The 22,300-nt window shown below is 47.5% G+C and overlaps 1 protein-coding gene across 1 annotated transcript in view; it reads left to right on the top strand.

Moving 5' to 3' along the window:
* Positions 1-22,300, top strand: part of HMCN2 (hemicentin 2) — a 104,593-nt gene that overhangs the window by 63,452 nt on the left and 18,841 nt on the right. The window contains 32 exon segments of the mRNA XM_075579523.1: positions 978-1,153; positions 1,894-1,990; positions 2,391-2,510; positions 2,613-2,774; positions 3,680-3,961; positions 4,392-4,559; positions 4,790-4,903; positions 5,047-5,130; positions 5,306-5,497; positions 5,777-5,950; positions 6,414-6,527; positions 7,556-7,698; positions 8,129-8,279; positions 8,979-9,194; positions 9,718-9,831; positions 10,044-10,228; positions 10,523-10,619; positions 11,352-11,513; positions 11,762-11,875; positions 13,135-13,334; positions 13,570-13,651; positions 13,790-13,921; positions 14,378-14,521; positions 14,801-14,960; positions 15,239-15,363; positions 16,170-16,353; positions 16,866-16,963; positions 18,043-18,321; positions 19,102-19,292; positions 20,398-20,479; positions 20,743-20,879; positions 21,859-22,000. Of these exon segments, the coding sequence (XP_075435638.1) occupies positions 978-1,153; positions 1,894-1,990; positions 2,391-2,510; positions 2,613-2,774; positions 3,680-3,961; positions 4,392-4,559; positions 4,790-4,903; positions 5,047-5,130; positions 5,306-5,497; positions 5,777-5,950; positions 6,414-6,527; positions 7,556-7,698; positions 8,129-8,279; positions 8,979-9,194; positions 9,718-9,831; positions 10,044-10,228; positions 10,523-10,619; positions 11,352-11,513; positions 11,762-11,875; positions 13,135-13,334; positions 13,570-13,651; positions 13,790-13,921; positions 14,378-14,521; positions 14,801-14,960; positions 15,239-15,363; positions 16,170-16,353; positions 16,866-16,963; positions 18,043-18,321; positions 19,102-19,292; positions 20,398-20,479; positions 20,743-20,879; positions 21,859-22,000 (4,821 nt within the window).

Below are 22,300 nucleotides of genomic sequence, written 5' to 3' on the forward strand. Positions count from 1 at the left end.
ACAGTGGCAGGGCATTATGGGGCATGACTTTGGACGCTCCCGTAGTGAGTGACAGCGATACCCCCCCATGCTGCCTGCACACACTGAGGGGCAGCTTGGGGCCTTATTAAGCGCATGTTCCCCCCACAAGCTCAGGACAGTATACAGCCTGGGATCGGTCAAACCGTGACCAATAGTCTGAGTCGGCGATAAGATTTATTAATTAGGGGTTCGCAGAACAGATATTTTCCAGGGGGAGCACAGTGTAAAAAAAAGCTGGGAATCTGAAACGGTGCTCGTCTCCAATCCAGAAGCGGACCCGCGCGGCTGAGGTAGGGATGCAGAATAACCGACCAGCGCCCAGCGACAGAGTCCTGTCAGAGTATCCGAAGTCGATAAGTAGGCAAAGGGTCAGGGCAGGCGGCAGTGGTGCAAAGTCCAGTAAACAGGCAGAGGTCAGGGCAGGCAGAAAGCAGCGAGGTCGGGGTCACGGTCTGGGGTCAGCAATATGGGGAATCCAAACAGACAAAAGGGTAAGGTGTGATAGCGAAGACACCAGGAACTGCAACTCGGCGACTCCCACTGGGAACTGCAGCCTTATATAGCCAGCTGCCAGTACCCAAAATAGCCAAATGAGCAGAAAGGTCAGGCAACCTGAAAACCCAAACAGCAGCAAAACCCGGCACGGATCGAGCAGAATCCTTACAGAATCGCTGATCTTAACAAAGACATACTAATATGCACAATGAAATAGACAGATATGCACATGTATTCTCTCTCTCTTTGAGACCCATGTACGCTTACATATTGTCATGTACTGCTTATATGTGCCCCTTGTTCCTCACGACTTATGACCGAAACATGTAGTAAGCTAGTTTTCAAGTAGCATTGTGCTGCATTACTCTGGAGCTCTCCCTAGCACTGTCGAGTGAGTGTAATCAGAGTGCGTCCATGTGTCTGATCCATCATTACCCTCATTGGTGAGACCTCTCGCGCAGTGCCCCCAAGCATTCTGGGAGAAGAGCTAAACTCCTCGGTCACTATTCACCAGCCCGTCGTCCTAGAGTGCCAGAGCAACGCCATCCCTCCTCCCAACATCAGCTGGCTGAAGGACGGGCGACCCCTCCTTCACAGGCACGGGGTCCGAGTCACAGAGAACGGGCGCTACCTACAGGTGAGAGAGGATGGGGGGTCAGATGGTGGGCGGAGGACGAGAGTCATGGATGGGAATGGAAAGTGGGGGCAAGTAGAGACTTTCGTAGAAAGGGCGATAGAGGAAGAGGAGGAAGTTGGCAGGAAATGAAATGGTAGGATGGGGAGGAGAGAGGTAGGAGCTCAAGTCCTGTAGTAAATGGACATCCCTATTCCTTCCATCACTAGGGGCACTGGCAAAGGTTTATGGGAGCGACTGGTGATACACTGTAAATAGAGGTTGGGTGAAGACAGTGTCCAGGTCTCCAAAGACCGTTGTATGGTAGTGGATGGTAGTCGGTACCTCTTATTTACAAATATATTTATTTTTAAGAAAAATGCATTCTTTAAAATCATGTCCCCCTTCCTATTTTTATAGCCTTCACAAATCCTCATAGAGTGGTGTCTCTTTACATACCAGGGTTGGGCTCTCTTGGAATCGGACACCGTAGCACTGTTGTTTTTAATGGCACTTTGACCAACAGGTCTAATTATGGGCTGGATGCAAATAATATATATGGGGGGTGGGGGGTTCAAGTAACTGGGTCCATATATAAGATCTGATTAGGAGGGGGAAGGATTTGGGTGAGCATGCAGACATAGCCAGAGGTAAGGAGGGCTCTGCTAAGTGACTAGAAGGCTACAGGCAACTTGCTCTCATGTCCCCCCCGCGCCCCGTCCCCCGTCCCCTCCACCTCCCTCTCCCTGTTTTTGCCCCATTAGATTGATCAGACACAGCTGCGAGATGCTGGAAGATATACCTGTGAGGCCTCCAACGATGCCGGACGTTCAGAGAAGCATTATAATGTTATTATCAAGGGTAAGGAGGCCATATTGGGCATATTATATCCAGGAATCGCCTGCACTAATGCCCTTTAACATTTGAATCCCCCCAGATGATCAGGTGACTTTGTGGTATAGTGCAGGGTGCTCAAATTCAGTCCTCAAGACCCCCCCCCTCCCAACAGATCGGCTTTTCAGGATATCCCAGCTTCAGCACAGGTGGCTCAATCAGTGACTCGGTCAAAAACTGAGCCTCTGAGCCACCTGTGCTGAAGCAGGGACTGATTGAGCCACCTCTGCTGAAGCTGGGATATCCTTAAAACCTGACCTGTTGGGGGGAGGGTGGGGTCTTGAGGACTGGATTTGAGCATCACTGGAATAGGGTGATAGCAGATGATGGTCTGATTGTACATTCCTATTATCTCCTCCTTTCTCAGTGCCGCCTTCCTTCCCGGCATCCCCTGCTCCCCATCTGTCTGTCATTGAGGGACAGTCTGTCAGCCTCACCTGTGAATGTCATGGGGTTCCTGCCCCAACACTCACCTGGACCAAGAATGGTGAGAGCTTGGCATGGAGTGAGAGCGAGGTGCTAGCAGAGGGTCTGTCGGTTAGAGCAATGCGTTGCAGAGAGAGAAGTCTCAAGCCTTTCTCCCATTCAGGGTCCCCCCTTGTGACGGAGGACTCTGGGCTGAGTGTGGCATCTGCTGGTGGGAGGCTGTTGCATATCGGGGAGGTGCAGGCGTCAGATGAAGGATCTTACACCTGTGCGTGCAGCAATGAGGCGGGCAGCAGCACGAGGGAGCATTGGCTGGAGGTTTACGGTAAGAATGCCTCAATGTCTTTACTTCTCTATCTCAGCTTTTTTCCCTTCTACTCTTATTTTACTCTCGTGGTTTTCTGCTTCTCTGCTGCCTCTTTCCCCCCTGTATGTCTGACTTTCTTACTCCTTGGCTGTCTCTCCTGCTCCTGTCTGTCCCTCGTCTTCTTCAATGTCTAGCTCTTTCCCCTCTGCCTGTCTGCGTCTCTTTCCCGGGCTTTGTTTCTTTCTCTTGTCTGTCTGTCTCTCTCTTCCTCTTTTATATCTTTCTTTCCCTTGCCTGCCTTCCTATCTTCTAGTCTACCTGTCTCCCTTCCTGTTGGGTGCCTGCCTTCCTATCTTCTAGTCTACCTGTCTCCCTTCCTGTTGTGTGCCTGTCTCCCTTCCTGTTGTGTGCCTGTCTCCCTTCCTGTTGTGTGCCTGTCTCCCTTCCTGTTGTGTGCCTGTCTCCCTTCCTGTTGTGTGCCTGTCTCCCTTCCTGTTGTGTGCCTGTCTCCCTTCCTGTTGTGTGCCTGTCTCCCTTCCTGTTGGGTGCCTGTCTCCCTTCCTGTTGGGTGCCTGTCTCCCTTCCTGTTGGGTGCCTGTCTCCCTTCCTGGTGTGTGCCTGTCTCCCTTCCTGTTGGGTGCCTGTCTCCCTTCCTGTTGGGTGCCTGTCTCCCTTCCTGTTGGGTGCCTGTCTCCCTTCCTGTTGGGTGCCTGTCTCCCTTCCTGTTGGGTCCTGTCTTTCTTCCTTCTCCCTGTGTCTGCCCTCTTTCCTCTTGTCTGGGTCGGTATCCTCTCCTTGTGTGTCTCTGTCTCCCTTCTCGCTGTCTCTTTTTCTCTTGCCGGGCTTCTGCCTCTGTCTTCTTTTTCCCTCTCTCATGCCATCAGTATCTCTTTTCTCTCCCCGTTCCTTCTCCCTGTTCACAGCTCTGCCGGTGATCTCTGGAAGCGGTGGGATCCCTAAGGGATTGACGGTGACCCGTGACAGCCATGTCTCCATGGAATGTATGGTCAGCGGAAAACCCAGACCATCTCTGACCTGGCTGAAGGATGGGTACCCCGTGGGTAGCGGGACAGAGCTGATCCTACACAACAGGGGGCAGCAGCTGAGCATCCCAAGGGCACAGCCTTCCCACTCAGGACGCTATGTCTGTGTGGCTGTGAATGCAGCAGGACAGACAGACATGACGTTCGAGCTCTCGGTACAGGGTAAGGGGCTTTTAACATCGGAGAATTCACCCCATCACTACGGAAGGAGACTGCAAAGGATTAAGGAAGCAGTTCTTGTCCAATATGTTTCCTTTTGGCCTCCATTGAACGTGCTCCAGCATGAAGCTATTCAATGTCCATTTACTTTCTGCTGTCAAATAATAATATACTGTAAAATGGGCTGGTATGATATTCAGTAACTGTGGCCCCCGGCTGATCAGAGCAGACCCATGAGTGGGAATTCACGGGGGATGCCAGTCACCCACGGGCGCACCATGCAGCTTCTTCTCACCGGTCACTCATAACTACTCTTCGAGCACTGTGGATGTGAAACTGCAATATGGGGGGTTAGACTAGGTTGACCGTGGGTAGGAAGCTTGCATTTCCCTTCTGTATGGCATTTTATCTGGTTTTCCTACTTTTCTTGCAGTTCCTCCAGAGCTCCCGGAGACACAGGCAGAGCCGTTTAATGTCTCCGTCACTCTTCATGGTACCCTCACTCTCACCTGCGAAGCTTCAGGGATACCTCCCCCAGTCATGGCATGGCACAGAAACAATGTACCACTCACCCCTGGGGAGAACATTCACCTTCAGTCAGGTAAGATGTTTGCTTCTGTCAACGAGCTTCTATCCCAGTGTTGATACAGTGACTTATATACTTAGACTCAGGACAGATACATCAATGGGAGCTGTAGGTCGCTGGTTCATATCCTGCCCTGGTCTTCTTATTGTGGACCAATTAAACCCTATATAGTAGTTAAGGTATTATTATATTGGCTGAAGTTCACAGATTTTGTCTCACTTAGTTCAACTTTCTCTTGCCAATAGGTGGACGGGTTCTTAAATTGGCGCACGTCCAGATCCAAGATGGCGGGCTCTACACCTGCTTGGCAACCAATGCAGCAGGGCAAGGCAGGAAGGATTTTGTTGTGGACATCCTAGGTAAGAGCCAACTGCCCAATATCTCCCCACTGCTTCCAGGTCTGACAATGCAATGGAGCACATAGGGATCAAAGGTACTGTCTAGGATTTGGCTCCGTCTCTTCCTCTAAATGGAGGGACTTCTAACAATGTGATTTTTGTAGTTCCTCCCAGCATGGAGAATGACGAAGAAGATGACCTAAGAGTGCCTGAGGGGCAGTCTGTTCACCTTCACTGCAGAGTTACAGGTGAGTGCAAATCTGAAAGGCTTTCTGGCATTCACTGATGGAAACTCTACTGCAGCTGTTGTGCATAAAAGCCTCTTTCTCCATAGTAGCCACTGTCTATGACATTATATATTGTAGCATTCTGAGTGTGGGATGCAGCAGTAACACATTGCAAACACTGACATATCTCTATCAGGTCATCCTAAGCCCCGGATCACCTGGTTCAGGGATTCCAAACCCTTACAGAGCGGAGACGGCATTAAGATCTCCCATGACGGCTCAGAGCTGAGCATACAGAGAGCTGGCGTCTTCAACACTGGTCACTACACCTGTCTGGCTACTAATTCCATCGCAGAGAGAAGCAGACACTTTATACTGACTATTCTGGGTAAGTGTACAGCTTGTATTGATCTGGCTACCCTTGTTACATTGTATATCCGATTAGGTGAGAGGCCAAAAAAACAAAATTGGATGGAATAGCAGAATTGGGGAATTAACTGTTTCTATGGAATCAATGGAAGTATTTCCAACTGGTTCCCTGTTCCTAATCTCTTCAGTTGGTGATGTGATTACATAGTCCATGTTACACCCTATGTGATCTCTGGGTTTGTCCCTCCAATTACCTTCGTTGTATGGCCCTCAACCTCTGTCATGTCTCTGTACACAGTGAGTCCCACAATCCCTGGGGCCCTGGATGATGGTTCCATGGAAGATGTCATTGTTCTTATCAACAACCCTCTGTCACTGATCTGTGAGGCTGTGGGCTTTCCTGCCCCTACTGTCACATGGCTGAAGGATGGGGAACCATTCAAGGAGTCGCACAATCTGAGGGTCCTTCCAGGTAGGCTCCTTAAATCCCCTCTACTTTAGTTAACAGAACTTCTTGGGCAGGTTGAATCCAGTACAGGTACAATGCACCAGTGATAAAATACCAGAGTTTCAACCTCTGCCTTTAAGGTGGCACCTGAATAGACTAAACAGATTTGTGTATAACAGGGTAACCGTAATAGTAGGGCCTTCAACAGCCACTGCAAAAGGCTGGTAATGCTATACAGTGCCTTATTGCTATAACAGCTTATCCATGGCGGCTAGACCTCAACACTGCACTCGTAGACTGGCAAATCTTACTCAAAGTTGTCTTGCGATGATGGGTTCAAAACATTCAATATGATTCCTAGATTCCAATGAGTCACATTTTGAGCAACACTTTAGTGTCAGGATTCACACCTGCTATGTCTTTGCAGCCCTGAGAATGGTAGGAATGATTAACATGTGGGATTCTGCTCTTTTCCTCTCCCGACCAGGAGGCCACGGGCTGCAGATTCGGAATGCCCAGGAAGACGACGCTGGGGAGTACACCTGCCTGGTTACCAATGAGGTCGGAGAAGCCAGCAAGAATTACGAAGTCAAAGTCTTCAGTGAGTGGCGACATCATGTCGATGGCCGGTCGTCTCTGCCAGGCTCGGTCGATTACAATATGTAAACATGTCGCTAGTATATTTCAGTCCAAATTGGTAGGAGAGCAGGATCTGTTCTTTTGTTTTCCATACATGTAAGGCCAATCCTTTTACCAGCTGCACACTTCACAAAGGGAGGAGTACAGGTAATATGTACAGTTACTGTAGACCAATTCTTTTCCTTGCTGCATAGTCCATAAGTGCATTTAATTATAGTGTTACTGATACATTTGTCATGGGGTTGGTTTTGGCTCGCCTGGTTTCTGCTTTACATAGCAGTTCCTTGGAGGTGTATGGCTTCTCCCTTCAGGACAGAGCCCCTACCAATTCTCCAATTAGCATAAAGGTATTATACACCTCATTGTACTGTAAGTCTCCACATCACCCTCTACTGAAGAGCAGGTGAGTGTCTGTGGCTGACAGAGAGAAGAGATGTGTGTAAGTTTTAATATCTCACACTAGGGTATTTGTGCACCCACAGTTACCTTTATAATAAGGGAACTCTGATACTGGCTTTGGCCAGCTTTTAATTGCACTAAATCACAAGCATATGCTTCATTTATTTAACCCCTTCAGGGCACTTTCACACACTTAAAGTTTAGTCCGTAGGACAATAAGAAATTGCATATATTCGGTGCAGGTTCCTGCTAAACGGAGGTTACCTTGATGAGGTTGGCGGCTTGAATCATGTTTCGATCAAAAGATGCAACCAAATGACTTCTTTGTCACACAGACTTAGGTTCTAAATGTGAACAGGTCACCGCTATATTTTAACCCAATTAGTAGGAGCGCAGGATCTGTTCTTTGTTTTCTTTGGTTTACAATATGTTGGCACTTCACAAATAAACGATAATAATGTCACCTCCCTAAATTTCCTTCAGCAACCTGGTCTGAACCGGAGTTTGTTTAGGGTTCAGCTTCTTTGGGACCTGCTTGGTCCATGTACAAGCCCGCAGATCTCTTGCTCATTCCCACTTTGTGTCTCTCAGTTCCTCCCCAGATCACACGCGATGATCTTGGCGGGGAATTCGGCGTGAAGGAAATAAAGACTAAAGTAAATAGCAGCCTGACTCTGCACTGCGAATCCCGGGCAGTGCCAAAGCCGAAACATCACTGGTACAAAGAGGGGCAGGTCAGAACTGCATTGCATTTGGCAAATATAGAGCAACACACCAACAATACCAGTACTTAGCATCCAATACTACTTGGCTTTAGTAATGGCGGTGGGTGGGTTCAAGAGGTGAATAATACATAACAAAGCCAGTTTATTCTCAGCCAGTGAAGAATCGGTCCTTCCAATGCATCTCACGTCTCCTCTTCCATTTAAATCCTTCCTCGTGCTTCATAAAAAAAGAGTTATTAAAGATATATCCAAACCATAATTGAGGTGATTATCAATCATCGAGAAGCCATGAGTGGCCTGCAGTTAATTGACATGTAAAGCTTAGAAGTCTCTTCCAGCAATGAGGGTGTGAACACATATTGGGAATTTCTTTCCTCCGCACTGGAAGTTTAATTCGGCACCTTCTCACGTTTCACCTTCTGTTGGTTTTGTGTCTCAGCTGTTGGAGAGTTTTGGCGCTGTCCACATTTTAGGCGACGGGCAGGTGCTGCAGATACACCCTGTCCGCATCTCCGACTCTGGGCGCTACACCTGTGTGGCCACCAATGTTGCTGGCGAGGACGAAAGAGAATTCAACCTGAATGTCCAGGGTCAGTGCTTCTCCCCACGGGACGCGGGACGCGGGACGCGACTCGTGTCTCGTATTCTATCCTTTTACTCTTTGCACGGAATGTAGCGTTTGTTTTGAACCATCGCAGATTGAGATCCAGATACTTGGGTAGGCCTATATAACTGCCGGTCAGGCATATTTTCTATAGCTAACCGCAATAAAAGAGACGGATGTTGGTAAAAGACACAACAATTCATACATCCTAAAATAATCTGTGTACCACCTAACCGCCCTCCTTATTTTTCCTACCACCTCCCACGTCAGAGGCAATGGGAACATTTTGAAAGGTGCATTCTAAAGGGCTCTTTGAAAAATAATTTTAACAGGGAAATGACCACGTTTTGTTGTCTTTGTGGCAATGGAACAGGACTGAAATAATTTCTCTGTTACCGTTTAACAAGTAGGGTTGCAGCTTTTGTGCCTCAAACATCAGATGGATTTTTAGACATTGGACATATTGCATTTATCTTAAATGTTTGTGTTCGTCTGTCCTTCTGACTTTGAAAGCTTGCAATCATTGTGTCTTTATAGTTTTCGATGCTTGTGCCCCTTGGACCTTTTGTAGCTGTGTCTAATGGGTTTTTATAATGTTGATTTATTTTGTTGTAAAGGATGTCTCTGCAATTTAGAATTATTTTGCTTATTGGCTCTTTCTTGTCTCTCTCCTTGTCTTTCTCAGTCCCCCCAATATTCCACAGGCCGGGGAGCCCCAGTGCTGCCTTTGAGCTGGCCTACCGAGAGGATGAGGAGGAAGAGCTGACCGAGCACAGAGAGGTTGTCGCGACCAACCCTATTTCCCTGTACTGCGATACAAACGCCATTCCCCCGCCGGCCCTGACCTGGTACAAGGACGGGCAGCCCATCTCTGCTTCTGATGGCGTCCTCGTGTTACTAGGTGCAAATCGAACCCCTTTGTTTTTCATTGTGGGCATCTCTTTCAGCCAAGTGGTACACTAAAGGGTGTTTAATATTAGCATGATGTGGACATCTGGCTCTACTTAACAACCATTGGGATCAGTGATACAAACAGTAGAGGGAGAAAGTGAATATATTTTGGGGGATGTTACCCAAAGGCTGCTTGATTAAAAAAACTGTCCTTGGTGGTAATTAAGCCATTTTTCGGCTTTTAGGAAGACTCAAGTGTGTTCTTCAGAATCTACAGTAAAATACTAATGTGCCGTTACAGCATTATGTGGCTTTAGGTTGCACCATGGGGCCATTTATGGCCTGATTACTTCTTCACTCATCAAAAGAACAATTGAGCATATTCTTGCACAGCAATGCTGGTTAATGGTGGGTTGCAGACTTTGCTGACATCTGGCACACTGTCTTTCAAACTTTGCTCAAACGGCCCTTCCTCTGCACACATACTCCCCTGGGCCCTGGCTAAGCCTTAACTCCTCATTCTCCTCCTCCAGACGGGCGTATCTTGCAGATACCCATGGCACGAGCTGAGCATGCTGGGAAATACACCTGTGAGGCCACCAATGAAGCTGGAGAGGACCGATTGCACTATGAGCTTCTGGTGCTGAGTGAGTGTTGTGGGATGATAAGGCTTTGTCATACTTCGTTATTTACCAAGTAATATAATATGCTACCAATGAACGGGAAAGTCTCCCACTAAATTGGGGTGACCCACTACTTTTGCATTCAAATAATCGGGAAATGAGATCCTCAGAAGAGAAGATGCTCCATTGGTTACGTGATTGGTGTTGCTTGGTTTCATCCTGTTCATTTTTCACAGCTCCCCCGGTCATGGTAGGAGAGCAGGAGGACTTGATTCAGGTGACTGTTCTAGTCAACCAAACTGCAGAGCTGGACTGCGAGGCTTCTGGGGTCCCGCCACCAACAATCATCTGGCTGAAGAATGGTCTGACCCTGAGCACCACAGACCGATACCAGATCCTGGAGGAGGGGAGGAGGCTACAGGTAAATCGGCAAGAGGGAGATTCCGAAGCAGGGGGGGGCTGTTCAGTTATAGGAGCCTTGGGGTTGCTGGGTGTTGAGAACCTTGTGAGGACCTCATCCCTATAGCCTGGGACAGATGACCTCTTCTAAAGGAAGCACAGCAATAACACACATCATTTGGGATTACATTTGTCACTAGTGCGTTTGCTTGTTGTCTGCGCTATTGGCAGCCCAGGTGCCTGCTGCTGAGAAGAAGTGAAAGGGTTAAGGGGATTGGTATGCCGTTAGCTGATTCCTTGATCTTTGAATTTACAGATCCTGACGGTGCAGGGGACTGATGTAGACACCTATGTCTGCGTGGCCGAGAACCCCGCAGGATTTGCCGAGAAGCTCTTTACTCTGATGGTTCACGGTAAGAACGCAGATGTGACCGTCTCATGATCTGAAACTGTGTACACCAGGGGTGGCCAACTCCAGTCCCCAGGGGCCGCCAACAGGTCAACTTTTCAGGCTATCCCTGTTTCAGCACAAATGGCTCAATCAGGGGCACAGTCTTCGACTGCACCACCTGTGTTGAACCTTCGGATATCCTGAAAGATGACCTGTTGGTTGCCCTTGAGTTCTGGAGTTGGCCACCACTGACTGAAGGACTCCAAAGGGATATGCTATCATCTTCATCTCACGATCTGTGACTGTGTACACCGGGCTGGAAAGATACATCGGGCTGCTGGAAACAACTGGGTACATTCAGCGATTTGACCCGAAAGCAATGAATTCACCGGCGGACATGTTATTCTATCCCTTCGAGGCTACAGAGACAAAGGACTCATATTGGTCTACTTTATCAAAGCTCGTAAAAAAATAAAAATATTAAAATCCATATTTAAAGTATAGAGATAGCACAGTTGGATATATATTTATATACTATATAAAGTCATCCTGATACAGTAAGCATACACTGTGATGAGGGCTTCTTGTATCAGGAGCTTACAGCCTTAGTGCTGGTAAAGGCATAATGGGATACTTTGTTTCAAGGTAAACGTTCAGCCTTTCTCCTTTCCATTGTTCTAATACAAATTGTCTGCTAGACACAGAAGCAATATTGGGTTTCCATGCTCACCGTTTGTTTTCCCGTGGGAATCAGTTCCACCTAGAATCGTAGGCGCCAACCCGGAGAACGTCAGCACCTTTCTGTACTCTTCCATCTCCCTGATGTGCGATGTCGAGTCTCACCCCACCCCTGACATCACGTGGTTCAAGGATGGGCATATACTGCCACCCAGCAAGAGACTACTTATCATGCCAGGTCAGTGAGGGGTATTCAGGCACTAAGAGAATGTGTACTGGTTATGGTGATGAGCTTGCTACTAACACATGTGTTAGCCACAAATGTTAAAGCGTAGTGAGCTCATTCAGATCAATGCACTTCAGGCCCTTCCTTCTTGCCTTCAAGAGGATCAACAATGCTTGTGTTGCAGAAGATGTCTTTTGGTTACACATTGTGGAGTTGCTGAGTCTCAGTCTCTGTTGATGTAATGTTGAGATGTCTTCCAGGTGGACACGTCCTACAAATTACTCGCGTTCAGCTCTCTGACCAAGGAACATATATGTGCAAAGCACAGAACCCAGCCGGGTCCGATGAGAAAGTTCTGCACCTTAGTATTTATGGTAAGAGAGATGCTGTGAGTCCCTAATAAAATCTAACTGCATAAATATATGTAACCCTCTCTGCCCGGCTTCTAAGAAGATTACATTGGTGTGTTATAGATGACTACTATGCGTGGGTTACCCTGACTCAGGGGGCTGGATTCGGGCAGCTGGGCGATGAGGTAGCATGGTTGTAGAATAATGGGCGCCAGGAACTTTTGTAGAACGTCTGTCATTTATTTGATATATAACAGGCATACATGAATGCCGTTCTTCCATCAGTGCTCAATCTTAACACGTCAGTGAAGGTTCTTGGACTTAGTTGCTCTTAGTAAGTTTGGGACCCGGACCCCCTTGTTGCTTCGGAACCATCAACGGTATTAATCTAAGTACTTTGGGTCCCTACGGGAATCCTGGCGGGTCTCTCTGACTTGACCCAATACCTGCTGCCTGTTTGGGAACTGCCACTTCCACTGATGAGGAATATTAGTGCAGATCTGCGGTGTTAGAGCTGATCCGCCGACTCTCAGGAGCTTTCTTTCCTGAGGCCCTCTGTGCTGTGCTGTATTCCTAACAAAGAGGGCGCTGTCGCAATCTACAACATAATAAACAAGGGGGCCTGGTCTATACTATTACTTTATGAACATACTCATCTACTCTCCCCGAGGCTCCTCTCCTCTTCACCTCCGGGAACCTAACCTTCTAGAATAGCTCCTCCTTAAATATCCCTGCGTGACATCTGGATCCCCATAGCAACCCAGGGTACGACAGCCATGTTAGTAATTCTTTAATACATATACATTGAATTTGCATTCGGAGCCCCCAAACATCATATATCAGTGTGTGTGTGTGTGTGTGTGTATGTATATATAATATATATATGTGTATATATAATATATATATGTGTATGTATATATAATATATATATGTGTATATATAATATATATATGTGTATATATATATATATATATATATATATATATACAGTGTTCGACAAACCTATACATTTGCTCGCCCCGGGCGAGTGGATTTAACCCCCGGGCGAGTAAATATTGGCTCAAGCAGCACACGTTTGGTACTAGGTGGCGAGTAGATTTTTTTGTGTGGCGAGTAGATTTTTTGGTGATTTGTCAACCACTGTATATATATATATATAATATTCTGACTGGTCCTGTGCAAACATACATGTGTTTTCTCATTGTCTGGTTTGCCTTTGCTCTATTTCTGGGTATCTGACTGGTAAAGATGATGATTGGGCTGAAATGTGCTTTTTTTTTTAGTCCCACCCAGCATCAGAGAGCCTCCCAACGGGCGTAAAGAGACTGTTCTACGCCTCGGAGAGACCCTTGCCCTTCAGTGCGAGTCTGATGCCATTCCAGAGCCAACAGTTACCTGGTATAAAAATGGGCACCAGCTGCGAGGTGGGCACGATGCCCCGATCTACATGAAAGGGCAGAGACTGGAGATTCGGAATGCCCAGGTACCCATCCATCCTCATCTTGCTCTTCCCTGCACTGGTCTCTTCCTGTATTACCGAGCACAAGAACTACTTGTATCCTAAAGGCAGAGGTATTGATTTATCAAAGATAATATCCAGACACAATGAAGGATCTGTAGCGTTAACGTGTCTGTCTGATGAAAATGACATTTCGCCGGTTTCTTTCCTCCTCTCCCCGAACTGTCGGACTAATGATTAACTGCTGCTTCTTTCCCAGGCATCAGATAAAGGACTTTACACCTGCAAAGTCACTAATGTGGCTGGGGAAGCTGAACTAACCTACACAGTGATCATCCAGGGTGAGTATGTGACTGGGGAACGGACCCTTATGAAGTGTGTGTGTGACCTGGTCGAGAAGGCTCTGGGTTTATGCACAGGTACCTTAAGCTGTGCTGTCTCTGTGTTATTCCACCTTACGCTCTTTCTCTATCACCCAGTCCCTATATCCATCACACACCCGCAGAATGAGACTATCCAGCTGACTGTGGGGAATTCCATAGTTCTCTCTTGTGAGGCTGAAGGCTCCCCTCCTCCCAAGTTCAAGTGGCTGAAAGATGGAGCACCCCTGGGTAAGGAGAACCTCTCCGCTGTCACACAGTCCGTGCTATTTTTAAGAATACAGCGAAGCAAGCGGCCAAGCCATCCAACGGTCCCCAATACACAAGTGTGAATTATTTATTTGCTTTAATAGCCCCATATAATTACAAACCTTACAATAAATTAACACCAGCCTTGAAACATTCATGTGTTTGTCACCCTTTGAGTTAAACAATATGTCCCTGCTTATGTGTTTTTAGTGTGTTAACCATTGGATTTAAGACTTCCTAGCCAAGCCTTTCTGAATATCCCACTGACCAATAGCCTAGGGTTCTGTCTGACCTCTTGTGCCTGGTCAGAATGAACATGACTGCACTCACCCTGTAGCTCTGTTCATACAGTCCCAACCCATACACTGAGCCGTGCACTTGGACAATGCATACAGTGTTCGGATGGGAGAACCTGAGATCCGTATTCTCTGTCTGCAGAGCATGCTGTAGAGTGGGGAGTGGTCGTAAGAGACGGCCGCCTGCAGATCAGCCGCGTGCAGCCCTCACATGCTGGACAATACAGCTGCACAGCACAAAACTCTGTCTCAGACGCACGCAAGGAGTTTCTCCTGCTGATACAAGGTAGCTCTCGGACTGTTGCACGGCTGCTCATGGTCTGAGCCTTGGTTGTGTGTCTTTGTGTCTCGCTGACTCCATACACTGCAGTGGTTTGTCCACTAATAAATATCACAACATTGGGTCCCAACATCAGTGCACTGATTGTTGTGCTTTAGAGGTTGACATCTCTGCTATTTCCCCATGTATTACTCACTTCTTCTTCTCTTGACATATTTCCTAATATCACCGTCACCGCCCGTGCTGCCAGATTCCTGCCGGTAATGTTGTTCTCGTACCGTGCAGTGGCTCCCAGTATCCTTGGGTCGGAGATCTCCAGTGAGCGCAACATTCAGGAAAAACGAGAGGTGACGCTGGAGTGTAAAGCTGAGGGGACGCCAGCCCCTCAAATCTTATGGCTTAAGGACGGAAAGCCGCTGGACCCAAGCTCGGTGCTGAACAATCAGTAAGACTTGATAACTTACTCACATTAACACTCCTACAGCCGTGCTGGAGACGTTCTCACGTAGAGGCAAATCGATGTGTTTCCTAGTACCATACACAAGAACATGAGGGACCTTCAGTCCATCCAACTTCACACTGTGTGAGGGCCCTCTTTGTCCTCCCATTCCACACAAGGAGATGGTCTGAGCTGGTGCTACTTACTCTGCGATAGACTGACACATGACAGAGCTTGGGTGATGCAGGGATTTTGCTGGTGTTGATCAGTCTGCAATCCTTCAGGATGTCTCAGGATGGAAGTTCCCTTATCCTGAAGTCTGCCCAGACCTCTGACTCCGGTCGCTACACGTGCCTGGCTCGCAACGACGCTGGGGAAGACACCAAGGTTTTTGTGTTGAACATTCTGGGTGAGTGCAAAGCGAGGCTATTGATAGAGTTGTCACAGATCATGGGCACCCATAACATTGTCTTAACTTATCGTTGAAATAATGTAGCTTTATTTTCTTCTGAGGTCTTTGATCTTGACCTTTTGACACCGCCCCATACACATAGTGCCGTAAAATAAGGATTTTAATGAAACGCTTTCATATGTATAGCATGGAAGAAAAGCAGCACTAGCAAAACAGCAGTAGCTTACTTTATTTAATGTTTCTTAATCTAAAATAAATTATGCTAGGCACTCACAGGTTACTTTGAATAATATATAAAGATGTATTAGCTTGAGAAAGGTCCTGGTATAAGACCGAAACGTTCATGTATTTAATAAATATTCTATATTATTCAAATTAACATGTGAGTGCCTAGTATAAATATAAATATATATATTATATATATACACACCTATTAATAAATATGTCTCTGTGTCCGTGTATATATATATTCTCTCTCTCTCTCTTTCTCTCTCTCTCTCTTTATCCATTGTAACACCACAGAATGGTTTCATCTGTTCGTTTTTGATTTTATATATATATTTTTCTATATATATATACACACATACACATACAGTATATTCTTGTACATTTGTCGACCCATTTGCTTTGCATTCCACTTAATTGAGAAATACAGTACAACCTTTTTTCTTTCTCTCCACAAAACCTTGTGCTCTCTGTGTTTCCCCCTGCCCCCCCTCACTCCCCTCCCCCCCTCACTCCCCTCGCCCCCCTCACTCCTCCCCCCCCATTTCCCCCTCCTCACTCCCCCCCCCCCCTCCCAGTTCCTCCAGCTTTCGAGTCAGGATCCAACGTGTCGGAGACCCTCAGCAGTGTCCCTGGGGGGCAAGTGACCCTGGAGTGTCACGCCAGCGGCTCCCTCCCCATGCAGCTCACCTGGCTGAAGGACGGACACAAGCTTCCTGCCTCTCGCTATCTCCGGATCGCCTCCGGGGGGCGCATTCTCCGGTAGGGGGCTTACTTACCGAATCACTTGAGTGTTCTCCAGCGCTCCGCTCCTGCTTGTCTCTCAGCTTCTGCAATAATGCCACCTGATCTCCTTCACTTTACACCATGGGCGGCCAACTCCAGTCCTCAAGGGCCACCAACAGGTCAGGTTTTCAGGATATCCCTGCTCCAGCACAGGTGGCTCAGTCAAACACTGAGACACTGATTGAGCCACCTGTGCTGAAGCAGGGACTGATTGAGCCACCTGTGCTGAAGCAGGGATATCCTGAAATCCTGACCCGTTGGTGGCCCTTGAGGACTGGAGTTAACCACGCCTGCTTCCCACCAACGGCGAAGTTCGGAGTTTGCTATCTTCACAGTTTTGTTTTTTTCAATGATTATTTTGAGTTAATTCAGATTTTTCATTCGGGGAGCGTTGTTTTCAGCCCCTGTAATGTTAGGACATTCACCCTGACGATTAAACGCTCGCTCTCTTCCTGTCGCTTCCTCCCCGCTCTGTTTCTCCCGGTTAGTATTTCCCAGGTGCAGGTGTCGGACGCCGGGACGTACACCTGTGTGGCCTCCAGTCCCGCTGGAGCTGCAGAGAAGAGTTTCATCCTGCACATTGAGAGTATGTACAGTCTGGTAATCACCGCACAGCTGGGACGGGGGCTTTAACACAGCAGCCCACGCTGCCTTTTCTCACCCCCCCCCACCCCCCATCCCTTTAATATGTTCAATACAATCAGCACAATAAGTGATTAGCTAAGTTGCCGATCGATCCGTTCTCCTGTGATCGATCGGCAAAGATTCGGCTCGGGGGTTCACTAAATGTCTGTCAGTGCAGCAGAAGAGGACCCAAGATGCAAAGTTCTGTGGGGAAGATCATGTGACCAGGCAGTCACTAGATCCAATTGGCGCAGTGCCAGAGAGAGGGCAGGGCTCAAAAAAGGGGTGTGTCAGAGCCTGCTTCAGAAGAGGAAGGGGATGTGACTTTGTAAATGGTTGCTATAGAAACAAAAAAATGCTAGTTACATTATAATACATTAAAAATGTTATTCAGAGTGGATTAAAAAAAAATGCTACAAGAATTTTTTCATAGTACAGAACTGATTTTATTTAAAAAAAAAAAAAAAAGCACGTGTAGGATATCGGTTGGGCTGCAGATTTAAAGAGACATTAACCTCTTTCTTCCCCAACATGTTGTACGCCCCTCGTTCACTGAAGGGATAAGAACTGAGGAGTGTTCCGTGATGCGTGTGCTAGAACAGGGGGCTCAACTCCAGTCCTCAAGCCCCCCCCCCCAAACAGGTCAGGTTTTCAGGATATCCCTGTTTCAATCAGTCCCTGCTTCAGCACAGGTGGCTCAATCAAGCCTCTGATTGAGCCACCTGTGCTGAAGCTGGGATATCCTGAAAACCTGACCTGTTTGGGGGGGAGGGGGTTGAGGACTGTAGTTGAGCTCCCCTGTGCTAGAACAACGCAGGTGTCACTAATCTCTGCACTGAAAGCTTGCAATCTGTTCTTGACCTAACGCGGCCTACACATAGTTGACAACTAAACCAGTCCTGTTAAGTAGAAGGACAGGCATAAGGTGACTGGGAGAGACTATGTTACATAGTTACATGCATGTTCATGCGTTGGGATAAAGATGGCCCAGGCCACACTCCCGGGGTTTGCTTGGTGGGCAGCTGTGATTTGTCGTTGCAGGTCTGCCAGTGCTGGAGAGGTCTGAGAGCACCGAGGAGGTGACCGCTCTCGGAGGGGCAGCCGTGACGTTCACCTGCGAAGCGCACGGGACCCCTCTGCCCTCCCTATCCTGGGAGAAGGACGGGGAGCCCCTGCATCTTCAAAGCAACCTTCTGCCCAATGGGCTGGGCACCCGCCTGCACCTGGAGTCTGTCCACGCCGAGGATTCTGGGCTTTATTCGTGCAGCGCTGTGAACCCAGCGGGAAAAGTCAGCAAGCATTTCCGGCTGTCCGTGCTCGGTATGGCTTTACGGGGCGGTCGCAACCACATATCTGAACAAGCTGCCTGTGGGATAATTAGAGCTGGCTTGATTGGCTAATTAAGTGCTAATTAGAGCCATGTACTAGAGCAGGAGTGGCTATCTCCAGTCCTCAAGTGCCACCACCAGGCCAGGTTTTAAGGATATCCCGGCTTCAGCGCAGGTGGCTCAATCAGTGGCTCAGTCAAAGACAGCACCACCTGTGCTGAAGCAGGGATATCCTGACCTGTTGGTGGCCCTTGAGGACTTAACAGTATGATACATTGCAGAGCCATGTTCCCGTGTCCTCTGCATGTGTTCGGAGCTCAACCTTCTTCTTCTTCTTTTTTTTTTTTTTTTTAACCCTTTCACTGCTAATCTTTTTCTATTTTTAGTCGTGGAAAATGCAGGGGACATCTCTACAACAAAGACGGTGTTTTGGCATAACGTTGCATTTTGTACCGATCCCTGCCATGTGCATTCCACTGTATCAAGCTTTAAGCCCCCAGCCCCCAGCCCCCTCTGCTCTGTGTTCTGTAAAAACATTATGCACCAGATTGATCACACTTTGTTGAGCCACAAGGCACCTGTATGGTTTATCATGGAAATGAATGGGACGTAACCGTTTAGCAGAGCTTAGTAAATGTGTCCCTACAGCTGGAAACAGCATCTTTATGGGTGTGAGTTATGGACCTAAAGCTCATCCTAAAAGCCTGGCAAAAATATTAGACACAATAGTAACAAATTGATTATTCCACTTGTTGGAACCTGTGTGTTCTAGAACCCCCGAAGATTGAAGGATCAGCTCAGCCCACAGAGGTGTCTGTTGTTGCTGATGATCCTCTGCAATTAGTGTGCAATGCAGCTGGTCTTCCTATCCCTGACATTACCTGGGAGAAGGACGGCCGACCCTTATCACAACCCAGCTTACTTACAAGAGACGGGACCATACTCCGGATAGAGAGAGTTAAGGTACGGGGTGTATGCTGCTTCCCTCTGTCTCGCCTCCCTTGGCAGGAGAAGTGCCAGGTGAGAGAGCCATTGGTTCTTGGCACGATAGACCACATGCCTTCTGCTGTAACCCATCCATCTCAATGGGCTGACTAAGAGGAGATGGAAAGGGCCTGGGTGATGGCCACAATAGAGGGTTATGCTACAGTCAGGCAAAGAAACACACAACATTAACTGGGAGAATGTGAGTTCTTAATCTCGATCCCCATATACATTGATACAGGTGTTTGGACATATTACACTATATTTATTTCCTTCCCTTTATATGGTGACATTCTGCGCTCCCCACAAGCTTCTTCCAAAAAGAAACGCACACGGCTGTAATAGTCCACAGGTCCGGCGCTCCAAAAACTTTTAGTTAGAAGTTCGCCAGAATTAGAAAGCTATGAACTCTTGTGCTTTTAAAGATTTATATCAGCGCCCTCTCATTAACATGTGCAGGTGAAATCACTATACAGAACCCCATATATGGGGAATAGTACTAATTAATATGTATACCGCTTAGTAAGCCAAAGCATAGAAAAGATGGCATATAGTAGATTAGGCAACTGGCTTCACAAAAAAAGCACTATCATTTCCTGTCTGATTTTTTTTTTGTTTGTGGTGCTTATTGTATTAGAATTGCGTTGTATTTCTTGTAAAGTGCTGCATACATTGCTAACACTATATAAATAAATACAAAAAAATAAAAATATATATATAGATATTCAAAGCTACCAATAAGCTATTGCTGCCAGTTGGAGAAATCTGTAATGAAAGGACGGAGACTTTGTTAACTCCTCGAGTGGAAGAGGGGCCTGCAACGTATTGCAAGGCATTGTGTTGCTAGCCTTTATGGCTCTCAAGGGGTTAATAAGTGCCTCCATGAGTCACAGGCTGGCAGGTGCACGGCAATGTGATAGTCTAATGGTGCAAGTGCTGGAAACGGAATGGCGGTGATTTCTCTTTGCAAAGCCTGCCACACATTGGCATTGAGCGATGGCTGCTGTGTGTTGTGCTGTTACACGGAGATTGGAGGGGGGATGGATGGAGTCTGCGGTTACATTTTGCCTCTCTCTTTCCCCAGGCAGAAGATGCCGGTATTTATGTGTGTGTGGCAACCAGCACAGCGGGAAGAGACTCCAAGGCCACCTGGGTGCGGATGAAAGGTGACGTATTTCCCGTTGTACAGGAGTACTATGTTTAAACTAAAGGAAATTACAATGTAAGCTAATACGTGGACGAATGGAACTTTCTAAAGAGTCGTTTTCATTGTCCGGTGCAGAGATAGACTCATCCATGGTGCCATTCTCACCCAAGCAGTGTTCCATGAGTGAGCACCGGCTATGCAAACTCGGGGTCTGTGCTCTTGGCTGAATGGATTGTTCTAGTTGGTTTGAGTCACCAATCCTGGTGTTCTTCTCCCCTCTAGTCCCTCCCAGTGTGGTTGGACCCAGTGATCCCCGCTCTCTCTCTGTGTCTGTTGGAGGGCAGTTGGTGCTGGAATGCAGAGTGGAAGCTGATCCTGCTCCCACCATCCAGTGGTACAGAGGAGACGCCCCCCTACAGGTGCAGGAAGGAAATGTTTGGGGTAGAAAAGAATATTCAAAGATATACTGTATATTGTTTTTTTGATCTGAGATCAGATGCATTTTAAGGAACCCCAACCCTCTCTAATAGCGCGTCTGAGATCAGATGCATTGTAAGGAACCCCAACCCTCTCTAATAGCGCGTCTGAGATCAGATGCATTGTAAGGAACCCCAACCCTCTCTAATAGCGGGTCTGAGATCAGATGCATTGTAAGAAACCCCAACTCTCTCTAATAGCGCGTCTGAGATCAGATGCATAGTAAGGAACCCCAACCCTCTCTAATAGTGCGTCTGAGATCAGATGCATTGTAAGGAACCCCAACCCTCTCTAATAGTGCGTCTGAGATCAGATGCATTGTAACGAACCCCAACCCTCTCTAATAGTGCCTTTGGGATCAGATGCATTGTAAGGAACCCCAACCCTCTCTAATAGCGCGTCTGAGATCAGATGCATTGTAAGGAACCCCAACCCTCTGTAATAGCGCGTCTGAGATCAGATGCATTGTATGGAACCCCAGCCCTCTCTAATAGCGCGTCTGAGATCAGATGCATTGTAAGGAACCCCAACCCTCTCTAATAGCGCGTCTGAGATCAAATGCATTGTAAGGAACCCCAACCCTCTCTAATAGCGCGTCTGAGATCAGATGCATTGTAAGGAACCCCAACCCTCTCTAATAGCGCATCTGAGATCAGATACATTGTAAGGAACCCCAACCCTCTCTAATAGCGCGTCTGAGGTCAGATGCATTGTATGGAACCCCAACCCTCTCTAATAGCGCGTCTGAGATCAGATGCATTGTAAATTCTTCTGTATTTGGTACCATTTTTAATTGACCTGAACTTTACAAGGAACCCTTTAGGGATGCCCGGGGAACCCAATGCTTCCTAGGAACCCTGGTTTAAAAATACTGCACCAGACAGCAGGTTACAGTAGGTGTTCCTGTTTCCTTCTTGGCAGACGGACAGCCGAGTGCAGGTTCTGTCCAAGGGTCAGTATGTGCAGATCCACAGCCTGCGAGCATCGGACAGTGGGGAGTACACGTGCATGGCCAGTAACCTGGCAGGGAGGACCAGTCTGCGCTTCACTGTGGAGATAGAGCGTGAGTACTCAGAGCCCACCAAGAATCACAAGGCAGTGCTTCTGGGAAGAGTTACTCAGCTTCCCTCATGCCAGAGACTGAAACATCCGAACTATAGGCAGTGTCACCATCAATATCCTTATGTGTGCATGCAAAGCGGGGAAGGGTGTCAGTCCTTCAGCGCCACTTACATACAGTTTTAACGGAGGAATTGGATGCATGCGTGTTTGTATATGGACGTATGTTTGTGGGTGTATATATGTGCATACTGTATATGTAAGTGTGTATTTATGTGTGTGTATATATAGAAGGGTGGGCATA

The sequence above is a fragment of the Ascaphus truei genome, chromosome 21, assembly GCF_040206685.1.
Source record: "Ascaphus truei isolate aAscTru1 chromosome 21, aAscTru1.hap1, whole genome shotgun sequence".
Taxonomy (NCBI): Eukaryota; Metazoa; Chordata; class Amphibia; order Anura; family Ascaphidae; genus Ascaphus; species Ascaphus truei.